Here is a 19,369-nt window from a genome sequence, read left to right on the forward strand (position 1 = left end):
CTTTTTTTATATAAAAATGCTAATGGCCGGCGATGTAGAGGGAAGGCCTCTGGCAAGGAGATGGGTACAATATACAGTAGAAAAGGTAGAGGGCTACAAGCAGGTGGGTTGTTGTTCTATCCTAGAAGAAATGGAGAGGGACTTGCGCCTATTAGCGCTGACACCCATCCAATCAGAAGCCCCCTTACACACAGGCAATACTGTTTTTGCCCCCCCCCTGCCAGTTTTAGACACAGGTCCCACAGTTCCGGTCCTTTTTAAACAAAAAAAAGAATAAGGAAGGTTTTTATTTTAAAGGTAACACAGATAATTCATCAGCTGCTTCATTAAAATTTCACATTTTTTCCAATTCTTTTGTTTAATTTACAGGCATTCACATTACTTACTGCATAAGCCTTTGGACTGGTCAGCACTTGAGCTATGGAATGACACCACTGAGGCAATGTGCTTGTCAAAGGAGGTCCACTATGTGTTAGTATTGGCTTGAGGTATCTGTGAATCAGTTAGGGATATAAAACAATGTAGAAAGCTGTCAAAATGCACATTATTTTCCACAAAGTATTGAAAAAGGAAACATTTTATTCATGTCCCAGGCCCTGTGTAGCTCTGTTCACTGACAGCTCTGAAACACAATTATATGATCTCGCTCAGCTCATCTGCCGGGAATCCTGACCTTCTCTAGAATGTAATGAACTGCAGTCTACAGTAAGGCAATGATTGCTGAGATGTTCTGAGCTGGTATTGTACTATTTATCTTTGCTAAGAATACTTACACCCAAGACAGCACTTTTATGGTGTGCCAAAAAGGTAAAATGGTTTTCAAGTTACAGGCAACTCCTCATTTCTAGCAAAGTAATATCAAATTTGCCAATAACTAAATGTACAAAATGAGCAAGGTAAAGACCCTTCCTTACAGCAGAAAAATGTCAGCTCAAATACAGCTGGCTGCACTAGACAATAAAGATACTTCTTACTCCTCAGTTTGTATAAAACAGGTGGCGTGTCCTATGCTTATATCTTTCCTTTGCTAATAAGACTGTGTCACAAACTAGTACAATAAAAATAAAAAGTAATGTGAATAGGAAAACTTATCAACTTTTACAGCTTTTGCAGTTTCATCTGCCAAGGCTGCTCCACCAAGGTCATTGGCTTTGCTCACTCAAACTCGGGTTCTATTTCAGATGGAGGTATTTTTACTCCTCTTTATTTGTAAAGGACCGGAAAAGAAAAGCCTTCAAGTCAGAGAAAGGTAATCCCATAATGATTACAACAGGTGACTAAAAATTAACATTTGGTTGCCTTGTGCAACCAAATTGGAACATCTAAGTCCAAAATGATAGACAGGAATATATGGTACACATGCTATATTCAACAATGCATAAAAATATCCTTAAAATAATATAACAGTGCAAAATTTCTTTCTGCAAAATTGTGAATACATCAAATGTCCAATATTATCAATAACTGTGAATAAATCAAATGTCAAAAATAATTTCTTTAGATATCCTTGCTTCTTGACATACTGATATCCTTTAAAGCAAGACACCCATCCATGCTTGTAACTGTACCACTATTAACTGTGCCACCACCACCGGATGTGCTCTCACCTGGAGCCCATGACTTTACAGTAAATTCAGGGACATAAAGCGCTTGTGTCCCCCTTATGTGGACCCTGTTGTTGCGGATGTTATTCCCAGTCAGTGAATACATTGTTTTTCTTCACTTCTTCCTCACCGTAGTGATATCATATACTATCATAGGTACTCTATCCTCTGTTCAGCAACATACAGGGAAAAAATTGCCAAAATAGTACTTTATCTTTAAAACAATGTATTTCCCACTACCCATTGCAGAAATACACTCACATTATGATGTACTAAATTGCACCAGATATTGCCAGCATTAAGATAACATGTACAGTCAGAATATATAAACCAGCATTCTCCAGTCTAGTAACCACTAATCCGAATACTATGAACGTCATGATGTCATCCAGCCCCTCCCCTACATGTTATGTCACAGGGAACACATGACTTCCTCAGGAGGTCTTGGGAAGATCAAAAAGGACAGTAATATTTTGAGATGAGGCTGATTGGATGGACGTGGATGGCTTTGTATGTTGTTTTGAAATTTTTAGGTTAGGTGAGAGGAAGCCAGAGGAGGCATTGGTAGAAAAAGTTGGTGGACACTGTGTGGTTGGAAAGGTGGATGATTCTGGCAGAAGCATTCATTAAAGACTGAAGGGGGGAACAGCCTGGGTAGAGGTAGGCCAACAAAAAGGGAGTTGCAATAGTCGAGGAGAGAGAAAACAAAGTAAATTTGAAGCTTTGTGGTGTAATTTATTAAAAAACGGTGAATTCTTAAAATGTTGCAGAGATGAAGGCAGTACAATTTGAACAGATTGAATGTGTGGCCAAAGAGAGAGGTCGTAGTTCAGGCTAACACCTAAAGCAGTTGAGTGTATTTGTCTAAATGTACTATATTGGGAAAGCCTCATTTTTAGATTTTTTAGGTTGTTATGGTACACAAAGTCAATTCACTAGTGGCCATGCTAACTATGGTTTATGACTAAATAAAACTCACCATCTGGGTCAGATATTGCTGCTCCATGCTAAGATTTCCAATTATAGGTATATTTTTCCCTGAAAAACAACATTAATATTGCCAAACCTGAACAAGTGCAAAGAATAGCAAGCATTCATGAGAACCACACATAATAAATATATAAAAAAAGAATGCTCTGGTGCATGCTGTCTGGAAATCCAAACAATGACAGTTCTTTACAAAGTAAACACATGTTGCTTTCATCTGAAGCTAAGTATCTCTTCAGAACCTCATAATAAATGTATATAAATTGTGGTGTTTACATACAGATTTCCTTGTCTTTCCTTTGATGTAGATAAAAAGAAATCTCTAGTGGGTTTGGAAAGAAGGAAAGGTGAAGAATGACTTGTTGTCCACAACAACCTATGGAACCAAGTCATGACTTTGTTTCATTTTGGAACCAAAGTAATGCAAAACCAGGTAAAACCATACTTGTTATTTCTTGTGTATTGTACTTCCTATTGCCATGTCCATACAGCATAGATGGAGACCAAAGGAGGGACAGAAGAATGTAAAGTGGTTATCAACCTTTTAACATAACAAGGAGGAAAGGTAGGACAAAGGTACTAATGTAAATGTGCAAAAAAATTAACAAGTAAAGTAAGGTTACACATGTAAAATGTATATTGGGTTGGTTTACTAAAACTAGAGAGACCAAAATTTGCCGCAGCTCTGCATAGAAACCATCAGCTTCCATTTTTGTTTTGTCAAAGCTTAATTGAACAAGCTGAAGTTAGAAGCTGATTGGCTACCATGCACAGCTGCACCAGATTTTGCACTCTTCACTTTTAATTAATCAACCCCTATGTTTCAGCCTAGAATTCATCTTGTCCAGTTAGAGAAAGGAGAAACTGCAGAAGTTTACCAATGCCTACTATAGCCTACCAATAGCTCACTTCCTCCACCACCCGTTCTTAAGATGTTCAGTACTGCGGCATGCATGTGTAGCACACTTCTGATATCATCTGACACAGTGCCTGGGCGAAGATGTCTATTACTCCATGCCAGAACTGTGGTAAAAAAAAATCCAATTCATTGTCATGACTTGACTTGTCTTATCTTCTCCTGTCCTTAAGTTCCTGCATTTGACTTAGTAATTGGTTTCACTTGTGTGCCACCAACCATATTCCTTTGCGTGGTTACTTTACTATTCCTATCTGGCCCTTGCCCAGAATGTTCTTGACTACAACTCCAATTTATGTACTGACACAGTGCCTGCTCACCTGCTTGTCCACAGTGAGGCAAAAAAAAAACTGGTAGCTGTTCCAGCCCCCTTTAACCTTTTCGCTGCCAGGCTCTTTGCTTTACTCTTAAATTTAGCTTTTTTGCAATTTTTCCATTGCTTTATTATTTTTCCCTTATAGCTTTCAGAGTTTGTGCAAGACCACTCAAACCATAGATTTTCTGAAAGCACATGACCAGTAAAATAAAAAGAATTTGCTACTGATTTTTAGGGCCTGATGATATTTGCGCAAAAGTTTATCAAAATAATATTTTCCCTAAAAATAAAACACTAAAGTCATTATTAGCAGATACAAACAGCAACTTTTGCAAAATTCCTGTTAAATATAAAAGCTTAACTTGTATTGAGTTAATAAATAACAATTATTTCTAAATTTTTAATTGCACCTTTTTGCGAAATGGTGAAAATTGAACATGCACAAAAATGTAAATATCCACATTTCTCAAAAAATCTGGAGGTTTTAATTTTTCACTTACAGCTTTCAGAAATTTCAAAAGACCCACTAAACCATATATTTTCTGAAAGCACATGACCAGTAGAATAAAAAGAAGGTGCTACTTATTTTTATTGCCCCATGATATTTGCGCAAATGTTTATCAAATCAATATTTTCACAAAAAATACACTAAAATGTTTATTAGCAGATACAACGCAGCAAATATTACAAAATCCCTGCTCAATTCCAACAAAATATAGAAGTTTAACCTGTATTGAGTTAATAAATAACAAATATTTGTAAATTTCAAATTGCGTCTTTTTGCGAAATGGTGAAAATCGAATGTATGCAAAACTGTAAATAAGCATATTTCTATAACAATCTGGAGGTTTTCATTTTTCACTCACTGCTTTCAGTATTTGTAAAAGACCCCCAAACCATATATTTTCTGAAAGCACATGACCAGTAGAATAAAAAGAAGGTGCTACTGTAGGGGCACAATAGTTGCGCAACGCAAATGTTTATCAAATTGCCGTTTTAACTAAAAAAACTCTAAAATCCTTATTAGCATACAAAATACAACATAACTTACAACATTCCTGCTAAATTACCACTAAGTCCTTGTTTACATGGGGTGTACTAAAGTGTACGCCCATGGAGGGCCATATGGAGAGCTGTTTAGCTGTTTACCCACACAGGAATGCACAGGTGCTCTGTGCAGGTAGTTCCATTCATTTCCATGGGGATGCAGCAGCTGTAAGGACAAATCCGACATCGGTTCAGGTGTAGGTGCATGGCCCCAAACGCAGACAGTGTAAGTTCAGTGACATGCACCCACATGGATGTCAAGTTGGGAACAGTGGCTGTGTCCATACAACTGCTGTGTCCCAACTGACATAAATGGGACTGCCTACAGAGGAATGCATGGAACATCCGTGCATTGCCCTGCAGCCACTGTATCCCAATTGACATTGATGCGACTGCCTGCATGGGGATGCACAGAACACTTGTGCATCGCTGCGCAGCTAAACACAGATTTGCTGTAGTATGTCCCACGTGAATGAGACCCTAGGCCTTGTTCAGATTTTTGGTTGGGGAGGGTCGCAAAAATGTGCTTTTGAGCTGCGTTTCTGCCACCTGCTAATTTACCCCCCTTAGGAAGCAATAGGCAGCAGACAGGGGTGTTTACATGCTGCAGTTACAACGCATCGCTTTGTGCCCACACCGCAAAATTTCTTTGCACCTGCCAAATGCTGCACATTCAAGTCAAGAGGGAAGTCCCACAAATGCCCCGCAACAGCGTGCAATACATGTGGTTGCGGCACATTTGTCTGAAAAAATGGTCCTCACCGCCTGTCAGTAGCCACGGGAATGCGAACTTAATGCGGATCAGGCTTCAGAGGCAAGGGAGATTCAGATGCTAGTCTTAGAGCCCTTCCACACGCCTGCTCAGCGGGGAATCTGTTCGTCGATCTCTGCTGAGCAGGCGGATAGCTGATCCGCTTATGCAGAACAGACACAGCCTGCTCTCCTCCATGGGCGGTGGGACCGCCGGTCCATTTACACCTGACTGCCATCTGATCCGCTATATGGATGGGGATCTCCATACGTCTGTTTTTAGTGGATTGGATGTAGGTGGGTGTAAAATATATATATATATATATTTTTTTACAGATTTTATTTTTTGAAGGGGGGTTTGGAGAGACATCAGGGGACCCCTAATTTCTCTTTTTTGAAACAGAGGCATATAGACTCCTGTTCATTCACAAACTGAAATATAGTAAACAGTGTCTAAACTTCAGTAATGATTTAACAAAAGCAATCAGTACCGATAGCTCTGTTCATTCAAAAGAAAGGTGGCTGGTAAACACATGGTTACCAGCCCCCCCCGCTCTCCATCCTGACACTCACCTATCTCACAGGCAGGAGCTGCAGCCGGTGGGAAGAGGTGGAGGGAGACCGGTTAGAAGGGAGGGGGGGTCACAGTGTGGGGGATTGCTAGTTAAAATTTTAAAATGGATGCAACTGTTGGCAGGAGAGGCAGTGGGGGGAAAGTGACAATTGTGTCCAGCCACGAAGATCGATGCTGTGGACGGGGGGGAGTGGCTGGTGCTGAGGGTGAGAGATGCGCTGGGGGGGATTTCAGTGGCAGAGGAAGGGAGAAGAGGCATTTTAGGGCAGCAGGTTGGGTGAAGGTACAGAGAGCTGTAGGAGACAGGCAGCGGCGGTGGGAAAAGGGGGGGGCACATTTCAGGTGAATAGCTCTGATCAGCAGATTGTAATCCGCTGATCAGAGCTATAGGATTGTTCAGCAGAGTTTGCTGAACAATTCAGATATAAGTTTATGGTCACTGAAGTGACCATGAGCTTATAGCAGAAGGAGAAATGAGGTCCGTACAGAGTACTGACCTGGCCAGCTGGAAGCAGTGCTGTAGTGAAAGGGCAGTGAAAAGGTCTACTGGACGAATTCTGACATTTTTCACATACATGTAAAAATCTGCATCTTTTCTAGAAAATTACTTGGAATCCCCAAATAGTACAGTATATATATTTTAAAAGCAAAGGGTCCAGGAGAATAAAATGGTGGTTGTTACAATTTTTTATGTCACACAATATTTGCACAGCGGTTTATCAAACACAAATTTTTGAGGAAAAATACACTTTAATGAATTTTATTGTACACAAACACACTAAAAGACCCAATTTAATGGTAAGATATAAAAGATGATGTTACTCCTAGCAAATAGCTATCGAACATGTCAAAGTTTAAAACTACGCACACCCGTGGAATGGCAACAAACTATGGTACATTCAGTTTTCCATAGGCGATGCTTTGAAAGCCTTTACACATTACCTATTTAGAGTTAAACAGGAGGTCCAGTGCTAGAACTATTGCTCTGACTCTGAAGTTCACGTTACATATGCTTGCACATCTAGCTATTTATTTTATTTAAATATATTTTTTTTACACTGTTTCTTTACTTTTTTTGATTTAACTTTATTGCTATCACAAAGGGTGAACAACATACCTTTGTGATATCTGGGCAGTGATAGGTCCTCTTTATTTATCTAATAGACCCCAGATTTCTCTTGTGCCTTCCAAAGCAGTTAGTAACAGCTAGTAAACAAACGTCCGAAAACAAAATCCTTGTTGCTTCCAGTTTCTTTGGTAACAGAAGAGACCAGGGAATGGAAGTTTCTCTCACTCTTCAGCGTCCTTCTGAAAAATGACACCAGGATCCTGGCTGCAGCTGCTGGTATAACAACTTCCCAACAAGGACATATATATATATGTATATATGCTGGCTGGGAAGTGGTTAAGTGGAGACTTGACCTACCCATAACCCCAAACCTAACACTAATTTAACCCTAACCTATCTCCAAACTAATGGGCTAGTACTTACTTTATGGGTTGAAATTATCAACATCTAAACACAGTTCCAAACTGAAATTATGCCTTCTAAAAGAAATGATATAGAGAAAGTGGCAATGGTGTTGATAAGCTAGCACTCCTTAAGCCGGACTTTTCGACCGGACTGGTCCGACGGAACGAATCCGTCAGACAATCCGACTGTGTGGGGGCTTCATCAGACCTTCAGCTGACTTTTTCTGTCGTCCAGCATGGTCTGGATGAATATCGTGTAATTTTTTGATGAATGTATCATATGTATCATATTTTCATTAAATTCATTATTTTTATTTATCAGGTTACCCCTTGAATAACACCATGGCCATTTTCATTATTTTTATTTATCAGGTTACCCCTTGAATAACACCATGGCCATTGTTTAAATTTGCCAAAACAAATAAGTATTTGAAAAAAAATAGCTGGTGGTCTATGGTCTCTTTATTACTACTATACCTTTATACTAGCCCATGTTAATGCACCTTCTTGTTTCATCTTTTATGTGTAAATATTGTATTAGTATCTTTTGTCTTATTTTTATAATATTTGCATTCATTTGAATAATTTGGTATTATTTTGCACTGGCTATTGCTTAGCTTTAACAGGTATGTAATATATGTATGTATATTGGTGCATACACAGTAAATTGATGTGTGGATAAGTATATGCATGTATTTATTGCCATTGTCAGAAAGCTACCATGTTCAATATCATTGTATTAAATATGATGATAATAAAGAATCTAATCTAATCCTGAAGATAATTTTACATCAGCTGTAAAGTAAACAATATTTATGATTAAAAGAATGTTAGAATTTCTCAATTTATTCTATATAACTATATGCTGAAAGGAGGCTCTGGAAATTTCCCACAGTGACCACATTATGGTTCTCAATTACCACAAAGAATGCTTGTATTTTGATCATACATGTTTTGTGTGATGTTATAAGCACTTCTAAAAAATTAACCTGATTAATACCGTAGCTCATTTAATCCTAGACCATCAGCTAAATGTAATAACTACAAAGCAAGAGCATGCAAATTGATAAATGAATCTTAGGCTTTCAAAACTTTTCACCTAGTATGAGTTTCTTCCATTGTTTTTCTGTTTTTTACTTTATACACGGTGGTGAAGCCCAGGAGAACTGAGGAAAAACTAGCATGGAACCAAGTATTAACATGCAACCCTAGATTTACAATTAATTGCTGCAAATGATTGGTTTTATTGCATGGTTTAAAGCTGTTTTTTGTTTTTTTTTCATCCATTCCTGGCTGCTAGAAAGCCACTTTACAGTGACAGCCAATGGTTGAATAATTGCCACGTTCCATGCACAGAAAATAAATATTGTGTACGATTCCTGAACGTAAATTCTTTTTTCAGATACATATGTTGGAGGAGATACAAATAAAATAAACTGTCAGCAATGAAAATACTTACAAAGAGTAATGGGATGATTGCTATTTTAGCTTGCTATGTGACAACTAATTACTAAAGCAAATCTAAAACCAAGAAGAAATGTTGAATGCATTGCAGATTTCTTTTTTAAGATGTGGTGGCTGAATTCCTTTTTTTCTCCATTATTTTCACATGGTGATCCTGTCAGGAAAACGCTTCCTTTTCTAGGATGACTACCCTACTGTACCTAGGAGAAGAAACACCGTCTCCTTAGGAAGTGAGTGTGTTAGGGCTATATAACAGCTCCCCCTCTCTATAACATAGAGGGAGGTGTATTGTAGTCAATGGAGATAACTGGAAACAATGCTAACTGATAACTGACTACAGAGGAAAAGAGCAAAGGAAGTTATCAGCTAACAAGATTTCTGGCTGAATGAACAGCAATTATTTATTTTTTTTTGCATTTGTTGTTCAGGCATAACAAAATTCTTTCAATTGTATTTTTAACAGACCATGGAAGAGACATTTATTGTTATAGTTTATGTACATTATAATACAATTATTCACTGCTTGTAGCACAGTTTGCTTCACAATTTTACCCTGTCCCCCATAACTTCAAAACGCCCTGTATCCCACTGTACCCTAAAAAATACTCAATCTAAAGATAATAAGGGCTACTTGAAGCCGTGAATCCGCTTTGATTTTTCCACATAATTCAACCTTGAATAGCTATTGATTTTAATGTATCCCCAAGGCAAAAGCAAAATCGCAGTATAAAAATCCAAACAGCCCTCTGTCTTGCAGATCACTCAGATCTACTTCAAAGTTGTATCCAAATAGTTAATTAGTGAAAATCCAAGCAGACATCTTCAGTACTTGTTCTGGGTTCACTAAGTAACATGCATCTGCTTTTTAATGAAAGTGAAACTCCCATTGAAATACCCTGATTATTCCTGGGGATCTTAGCCTATGTGACGCTAAAAGCAGTTACAAAATGTCAATTTGGGTCCAAGAGAACATGCTCATATCCAGCTTCAAAACAAAAGGTTTAATTTTGCAGGCTTGACAGGTCACCTACTCTCCTTTCTGTGCATTCTTTCTTATCTTTCCTGTCCTCTTGTCAAATTTGTTTATTGAATTTTAACAATTAGTATACAGAAGTACATATGGTGGCAGCAAAAGAAAAGATCACATATATGGTAATACTGAGTTGTCGTTCCAACATAAACTAAAAGTAGTTTAACGGAAACAATTTAACCATGGATATAACTACTCAAAAGATTACGTCATACATTGCATAAGTGTGGATAAAACCAACTTAGACCAGGTTAATATAAGATGACCTCAGATAAAATAAAAGGTCTTAATTATTATCAAGAGTATAGTTTTTAAATAAAAAAAAAAAGAAATCATTTATTATAGAATCTAAAATCTTATACTACATATTGGAACTATGTACAATTGTTATAATGATAATCAAGGAAATAAACTATATAAACAGTAAATTGAAAGAGGAGAGAGAAAATAGGGGGAAAAAGTAGGAGAGAGAAAGAAGATAAAAGAAAAAGTAATCATAGTTAGGAGAAAAATAGATAGGGAAGAAAGAAATGAGAGGTAGTAGGGGTCCCCGGGGTAGTACATCGTAATAAACACATACCATGAATGCAGAGAATGGAAGTATAAATCAAGATTACCAAGGTCTTAGTGGGGAAGCATCAAAATTGGAAGGCAAAAAGTGAGTCACCCTGGGATTCCATACATTCTCAAAGTTGGATATTTTATCTTGAGTTATAGCGTCCGTTTTGGCATGGGTCATTGCTTGATTGACTCTATTTTTAGATACAGCAATTATTAACTACTTCCCACCCGGCCAATGTACATAAACAGCCAGGTGGGCGCTCTCTCCTTCTGAGTGGACGTTCAGGAACGTCCCTCAGAAGGAGCGGGATCGCGCGCGTGTGCCCGCGCATCGGCGTGATCCCGATGCGCTCGTGTAACCTGAACACGGCGCATCTCGGATCGGCAGGAGGGTTCTGTGATTGGCCCTCCTGATCACATGACGGCCGTGTCCAATCACAGCCGTCATGTGATGTAAACACAGCCGGTTGCTAGGCGATCCGCTCTCCTCTCCTCACACGGAAGTTATCGCTGAGGAGAGGAGAGGGGATCGCTGCAGCCGGCTAATGATCAGTGAGTATGAGCTGTTTTTTACAGCTTTTTACTGACTGATCACCAACCTAGTGTCAACATACATGGCCCCATACAATGTAAAACACACATGTCCCCACACAATGTCCCCAAAACACATATCCCCAAAACAAATGTCCTCAAATAATAAAAAAAGCTGTCCCCCACATGTGTCCCACTAAAATCACATGTCCCAATGATAATCTGCACACATATGTACATGATCACCTGCGCACATCTGTACATGATCATTTGCATACATATGTCCGTGATCACACAAACCAATTATTATACACTTAACAGGATTTTTTTATCAAAAACATGTAGCAGAATACATTTTGGCTTAAATTTATGACAAAATTCGATTTTATTGGATTTCTTTTCAAACAGAAAGAAGAAAATATTGTTTTTTTTCCAAATTTCCGCTATTTTTGCACTTATATCGCAAAAAAAAAAAAATGGAGTCGTGAATAAATACCACCAAAAGAAAGCTCTATTTGTGCGAACAAAATGATAAAAATTTCATTTGGGTACAGCGTAGCATGACTGAGTAATTGTCATTAAAAGTGCGAGAGCGCTGAAAGCTGAAAATTGGTCTGGGAGGGAAGGGGGCGAAAGTGCCCAGTATTGAGCTGGTTAAGGACAGGGATTTCCAAGCTTTGGAAATTGTTTGTTTTGTGGCTGTAGTGATCTGTAATAGAAACAGGGATAGGTAAAACTCAAAAAAGATAAAAAATTTTGGACGGTATAGCCATCTTTATTACGTTAATTTTACCTATCCAATATAATGGTAGAGAGGACCATTGTGTCAGAAGATTAGATATTTGACGCAAAATTGGAGGATAATTGCCAGTGAAAATGTCAGAAAGATTGGGTTTGAAAGTTATCCCTAGGTAAAGAAGGCGTGAAGTGGACCATGAGAAAGGGAGGGATGTTTGCGCTTGTAAAATATGAGGAGGTAAATATATATTTAAGGCTATATATTTTTGAGAGTTAATAATTAGACCAGATACTTGGGCAAAGTAATCAAGTTTACTTATAAGATTAGGAGCAGAAATATGAGGGGATGACATAAAGATTAAGATATCATCAGAAAATAGGCAAAGTTTATCTTGGTGACCAGCTAAATCTAGACCTTTAATAGAGGGGTCAGTACGGATTGATTGAGCAAGGGGTTCAATAAGTAGGGCAAATAAGAGTGGGGAAAGTGGACATCCCTGACGTGTACCCCTACAGATGTCAAATAGGCTTGATTTATAGCAAGCTTATTTAACATAAGCTTTGGGATTTTTGAGGATAATGAGGAGAGCCAGCTAAGAAAATGAGGACCAAATCCCTAACGCTGTGGGACAAAATGTAGATAATACCACAAAACTGTATCAGATGCTTTTTTGATATCTGAAGATAAAAGACAGATGGGTTTTTGTCGTGATTTAGCTGCTTGAATTAGTAAAGTAGTCCTGCGTACATTATCTGCCGCTTGGCGCTGTGGGATAAAGCCGACCTGGTCTTTATTCATTAAAGAACCTATTACACTATTTAAGCGGGTTGCTAAGACTTTCACTAGTAACTTAATGTCAAGGTTGAGTAATGATATGGGTCTATAGTTAGAACAAGATGTATCATCTGACTGAGGTTTGGAGATCATTGAAATTATAGCCGTTAATGTTTCGGGGCGAAAGGATTGATCGTTAAGGAGAAAATTAAAAGTGTCTGTTAACATTGGAGCAAGGATATGAGAGAATTTCTCATAGTATAGGGCAGAAAAGCCATCTGGGCCTGGACATTTATTTGGTTTAAGAGAGTTAATTGCTAATTTAATTTCAATAGCTGTAATAGGGGCTTTCAAGACAATCGCGTTGGGCTAAAGGAATAGTAGGAAGTTTCATTTGTGAAAAAAAATATTCTGCTAAGGTTTGATCAAAAGATCCTTCCTTTTTCTATAAGGAGGTAAGATGTTTTTGAAAGGTGTGGAGGATCTTTACTGGATTACTAGTAAATGTATCATGAGATAATTTCAGGCAAATCAGTTTAAAGGGGCGATTTCGTTTTTTTAAGTGCTTGGGCTAAAAGAGTGTCTGGTTTATTCGCTTTAAGATAAAATTTATGTTTAGACTTCCATAACATTTTATCTACAGATTGTGAAAAAAGGTCAAGGTTTAAACATGCTTTATCAAGCTGTAATTTAGTCACAGGGGTAGGATTGAGTTGAAAGATTGTGTGGAATGTATTCATGTATTAAATTCAGCTTCTAATTTTTGTTTTATTCTCTTTTAAGAAATGAGGCTTGGCATATACAAACCCCACGGAGAAAAGTTTTATGAGCTTCCCATAGGGTCAGTGGGGATATATCAGGGGTCCCATTATTGGCCAGGTAATCTTTTATGGCTATTTCTAGATCAGAGGAGTGTGGTGGATGAGATAAGATTGCGTCATTAATATGCCATGTAGAATCTTGTGTTTTGGGTATTAGAGAAGTGAAAGTTGAAAGTACAACACAGTGGTCGGTCCATGTAAAAGGATAGATATATGAAGAAAGGAGTTCAGGGGTTATGCCTATTGAAATCAAAATGTGATCAATATGGGAAAATGATTTATGGGGATGAGAATAAAAAGTAAATTGGTACCTAGCAGAACTGATTTCATACCAAGAATCTAATAAAGAGTGTTGTTGAAGAAGTTGTTGGAACTTGTGAGATTGAGAACTAGAAACAATAGGAGTTGGGGATTTATCTAAAAAAGGATAAAGGACTTGATTTGAATCTCCACAGATTAAAAGTGTGCCCGTTTTATGAGTATCAATTACCTGTAATAAATGTGAGAGGAATGAGGATGGAGTTTTGTTAGGAGCATAGTAGGATACCACTGTGATTAGAGAATCGAATAGATATTCCGTGAGTATAAGATAGTGACCTTCTGGGTCTTTAATTTCTGTCAGAAGGGAAAAGGATGTAGTACGATGAAACATTATTAGCACCCCTCGTTGTTTTGTTTTGGCAGAGGCTGTGAAAACTTAGGGATAAGCGGAACCAAAATATTTAGGGGTCGCCTTATCTGCGAAATGGGTTTCTTGGAGGCATACAACATGTGCTTTTGAGGAAGCTAAGGAGCGAAAAACTTTAGTTCGCTTTTGTGGGATATTTAGACCATGTACATTTAAATTAAGGACATTTAAGGGGTCCATTGGATAAAACTTATAGGAAAAACTTATAGGAAATATTGCAGTATACTGCATTCATAGATTGTGAGTCCACAATTACCAGGGGGGGAGGGGGCAAGAAGAGCCAAGAGGGGAGTAGAGACATAATAAAGAGGAAGAAAGAGAGAGTAAGAGTCATACAGTCAAATAATAGTAAGTAAATTGTGCGAATAAGAAAAGTAAAAAGGCGGCAAACTGAGTGCGGAAAAAAACGCTAGGCCTAGTATCTATCCGAGAGGCCTAGTATCTATCCAAGGATGTCCTCCAATAATAGGTCAGAACGGAGGTTTATCCTAGGCCAGAAAAATAGGGGGAGCAGTGACAATCTCTCGAGACCCCAACGGCCTAGATCTATATACAGAAAAAGAGAAATACTTGGACACCCAAGTTCGGCTGTTGAGAAAAAAAAATGAGTAAGGGTAAAAAAAAAAAATAAAAGGTTAATTAACTATCGAATCTGTCATTGAAGGCTTATGGTGTCTGTCGAATGTTCAAAGAAGATTCAACGGAGCAGCTAAACTGTACGTGTATATTTCCGGTCGAGTTTTCCCCCTACAAGCTAGCTGTAGTAGAATTCTAATGTTGTATGACTAGTATTAATTATATTTATTAATTATTTTACTAGTCAACCAACATTAAAATTTTTCTATAGCCTATGGGTGGATGCATTTGACCGGAAATGTACGATTGCAGCATCGTACAGTTTAGCTGCTCCGTCGAATCTTCTTAGAACTTTCGACAGACACCACAAGCCAAAGATTCGATGTTTGTATGTTTTTCGTTGCTCTGTCGAATCTTCGTCGTTCATGTTGAATGGTCTACTTTACCCCAACAGTCAGCCAACTTTCACATTTGTTTCTCAATCTCCAAGTGCAATTGTGAGCGCGGCATCCAACGATGTGTCAGATATTGATATGGCATTATAATATAGAATCTCTAATAATAAACCCCCCCCCCCCCCAACACGGGCAGCCTCTGAGGCTATCACGATACTAGCAACACTAGTATCACTATCAAGTTCACAACACTAACACAATAGCAGCAGATTATTATGAAAAAGTTAAGTTTAACTGTAGCTTACTTCACTACTGTTCTGCTGCTGTGCTTATGCTTAATTGCTAAATAATTCAGGTTCTCTGACAAACGGACCAGCTAAGATTGACTGTCTTCTGAAATGATTCAGTGTGTGTGTCTCTCTCTGCTAGCAAATCGTAAGTGAAAGTAAGTTGGCTGTGCGTGTGTACTTAGTTCTAGCTATTTTACTGCCCCTTCTCTTTGGTTACAATTGGCCAATAACATTCATCATCATCATTATTTTTATTTTACTTCCCCCACCCAATCCCAGCAGCGATCTTTTCTCTCTATGTCGAATCTTTTCTCTCTATGTCGAATATTTTCTATATAGAATAATCTTGGACTAATAGAGTTAAGGTTAGGCACATTCGACCACAGGTTCGATAGACACAGATTGTTATTGTCAGCGTCATGTCGAATCTCCTATCTATATCGAACTGCTGTCGCAACGAAAACGAAAATAAAGCATTTGTTTATGTCAGATCTTTCGGTTTTTGTATTCTGCACTTTCGTTATCGTTTGTTAAAACGATAACGAAAATACCTGAAATTCGGACGAAAATGCATTCAGACGAAAACGAATGCACATGTCTAGTTCTTGTAGAGTGTTTTGTAATTCATATGAGGATCTACAGGAATGTTATACACCTTGATAGGTAAAGCAGATAGAAAATGGGAATCCCCATTTCTAAGGGAACTGGCGTTGCTGTAGATTATGAAGTAATGGTTTCAGTGCATGTCGTTTAGCCACAGTAATTGGGGAAAGGTCAACAAAAAGTTGATAAGGATGATCTTGAAAGATGAGGGAATAATTTCCTCTAGCTGCAGCTATGAGTTGTTCTTTGGTACGATAGAAGTGGCATTTCGCAATAATATCACGAGGGGGACCTTCTGGTTTGAGTGATGTTAAAGCTCTGTGAATCCTATCCATTTGCAAACGATTGACCGGGATTGACGGTAGTAGTTTTTGGAAAAGTGCGGTCATAGTAGAATGAAGGTCAACAATAGTCTCAGGTATTCCTCGTATACGAAGATTTGATCAACGTGCTCTATTAAGTCCTCTAAGCGTGTTTGCAGAATAAGGTTTTTTTCCTTAAGAGTCTCTAATTCATTATCATGGGACAGTACATTAGTTTCCATGTCATCCACTCTGATTTCTAGGTCAGAAGTGCGCTGGCCTAGCGCACGGATTTCTTTTGTGAGACTTTCAGTTATATAGTCTGAGGTCTGCTTTAGGGCTTTCTGTAAAATTTTTTCTATTTGTCTCAAAATATTTGGATGTAAGGAATTTGTTTGTTTTTCTTGTGAGGTGGTGCTGTATTCACAGTCAGAGTCATTATAGGCATTGTGAGGTAACTGCAGTTGCTTAGCAGCACGAGATGTGCCTGTGTGTGAGGAAGCAGGCTGTGCCATTTTACAGGGTCCTCTTGACAGTGTATCCTTGGCACTCCTTAGTTTATTTTTACCTCGAGCGGCACCAAAGACCATTTTCTTTGTCCCAGGGTCACTAAGGTGGCTTATGGTAAGATTTTTTTTAGTTTATCATGCCTTGCGGGTGTCTTTATCAGCCGAGGAGTCCCGAGAGATGTGAAGCTTCAGCTGGACATGTCTGTCGGCAGTGACTCCGCCTAAATATTGATTGGTTCCACTTCATTTTTGAAAATGTCCTTTTCATATCCTACTATTCCCTTTGACTAATCTAGCCAATGTTGGCTTTGTCTAAGCTGCTAAATAAACCATTACAATGCAAATATATTCACTGTTCGACCTGTCAATGGATTAGTAATTCTGCTCAAACAGTTCTGTAAGCCAAACACGCTCTGTCGACTGAACTCTGGTTAACCAACACCGTTTCTATGACAATGAAGTAACAGCACTACACACTAATATGGCCATGCTCATGCTCTCCCTCCCCCTTAAAGTCTGAAGGCAGCTGCACAGAGGATTATATGAGGATAGTATCAAAACATATTCAGATACACAGTATATACAGTACCTGACCGCGAGATTGTGTTTCCAGCGCGATACCATCGCGCTGGTTCTCGGCGACAGGGTGCTGTGCATGTCGCGCTGGCTCGCTCATCGGGAAAGGAAAACTTTTTTTCCTTTCGTGATGAGTGACAGGCAGTGCTGACAGCTGTCTGGTATGAATCCTGAGAGGGAACACCGCGCCAAATTTTAAATAAAAAACCAGCATGGGTTCCCCCCCCAGGGGCATACCAGGCCCTTAGGTCTGGTATGGATTGTAAGGGGAACCCCCTACGCCAAAAAATCTGCGTGGGGGTCCCCCCCAAAATCCATACCAGACCCTTATCCGAGCACCCAGCCCGGCCGGCCAGGAAAGGGGGTGGGGACGAGCGAGCGCCCCCCCTCCTAAGCCGTACCAGGCCGCCTGCCCTCAATATGGGGATGTGGGTGCCTTGGGGGAGGGGGGCACCCTGCGGCCCCCCCACCCCAAAGCACCTTGTCCCCATGTTGATGAGACAAGGGCCTCTTCCCAACAACCCTGGCCGTTGGTTGTCGGGGTCTGCGGGCGGGGGGCTTATCGGAATCCGGGAGCCCCCTTTGATAAGGGGGCCCCCAGATCCCGGCCCCCCACCCTATGTGAATGAGTATGGGGTACATGGTACCCCTACCCATTCACCTAGGGAAAAAAGTGTCAATAAAAAAAAAAACAGTACACAGATTTTAAGAGTAATTTATTAGGCAGCTTCGGGGTCTTCTTCCGACTTCAGGGCTCTCCTTCCGACTTCTCCCGGTGTTCGGCCTCTTCTCCCGGGCCCCTACGCTATCTTCTTCCAGCTCTTTTGTCAGCAGGGGGCCCAGTCTGCTGGCGCTGTCTTGTCACCGCTGTCTTGTCGCCGCTGTCTTGTCGCTTCTTCTCTTCTTCCGATGTTGACCTGACGCTCTCTCCGGCTGGAATGCTGTGTTCTAGCTGCGGAGCCATTTATATAGGCGGTGACCCCGCCCCCTTGTGACGTCACGGTCCCAGCATGCGCAGGGACTCTGGCGTCATAAGGGGGCGTGACCCCAGAGTCCCTGCGCATGCTGGGACCGTGACGTCACAAGGGGGCGGGGTCACCGCCTATATAAATGGCTCCGCAGCTCGCACACAGCATTCCAGCCGTAGAGAACGTCGTGTCAACATCGGAAGAAGAGAAGAAGAGAAGAAGCGGCGAGACAGCGGCGACAAGACAGCGGCAGCAGACCGGGCCCCCTGCTGGCAAAAGAGCTGGAAGAAGATAGCGGAGGGGCCCGGGAGAAGAGGCCGAACACCGGAAGAAGTCGGAGGGAGACCCCCGAAGTCGGAAGAAGGCCCCGGAGCTGCCTAATAAATTACTCTTAAACTCTGTGTACTGTGTTTTTTTTTTTTATTGACACTTTTTTCCCTAGGTGAATGGGTAGGGGTACCATGTACCCCATACTCATTCACATAGGGTGGGGGGCCGGGATCTGGGGGACCCCTTATTAAAGGCGGCTCCCGGATTCCGATAAGCCCCCCCGCCTGCAGACCCCGACAACCAACGGCCAGGGTTGTCGAGAAGAGGCCCTTGTCCTCATCAACATGGGGACAAGGTGCTTTGGGGTGGGGGAGCCGCAGGGTGCCCCCTTCCCCCAAAGCACCCACACCCCCATGTTGAGGGCATGCGGTCTGGTACAGCTCAGGAGGGGGGGCGCTCGCTTGTCCCCACCCCCTTTCCTGGCTGGCCGGGCTGCATGCTCGGATAAGGGTCTGGTATGGATTTTGGGGGGGACCCCATGCTGATTTTTTGGCGTAGGGGTTCCCCTTACAATCCATACCAGACCTAAGGGCCTGGTATGCCCC

General features: G+C 40.2%; 1 protein-coding gene across 1 annotated transcript in view; it reads right to left on the reverse strand.

The window, feature by feature from the left end:
* SLC9A9 (solute carrier family 9 member A9) overlaps positions 1-19,369 on the reverse strand; it is a 1,177,825-nt gene that overhangs the window by 14,543 nt on the left and 1,143,913 nt on the right. Inside the window, exon 15 of the mRNA XM_073625891.1 lies at positions 387-492. Within this exon, the coding sequence (XP_073481992.1) occupies positions 387-492 (106 nt within the window). The remainder of the gene's footprint in view (positions 1-386; positions 493-19,369) is intronic.

Source organism: Aquarana catesbeiana, linkage group LG04 (genome assembly GCF_042186555.1).
Source record: "Aquarana catesbeiana isolate 2022-GZ linkage group LG04, ASM4218655v1, whole genome shotgun sequence".
NCBI classification, from domain to species: domain Eukaryota; kingdom Metazoa; phylum Chordata; class Amphibia; order Anura; family Ranidae; genus Aquarana; species Aquarana catesbeiana.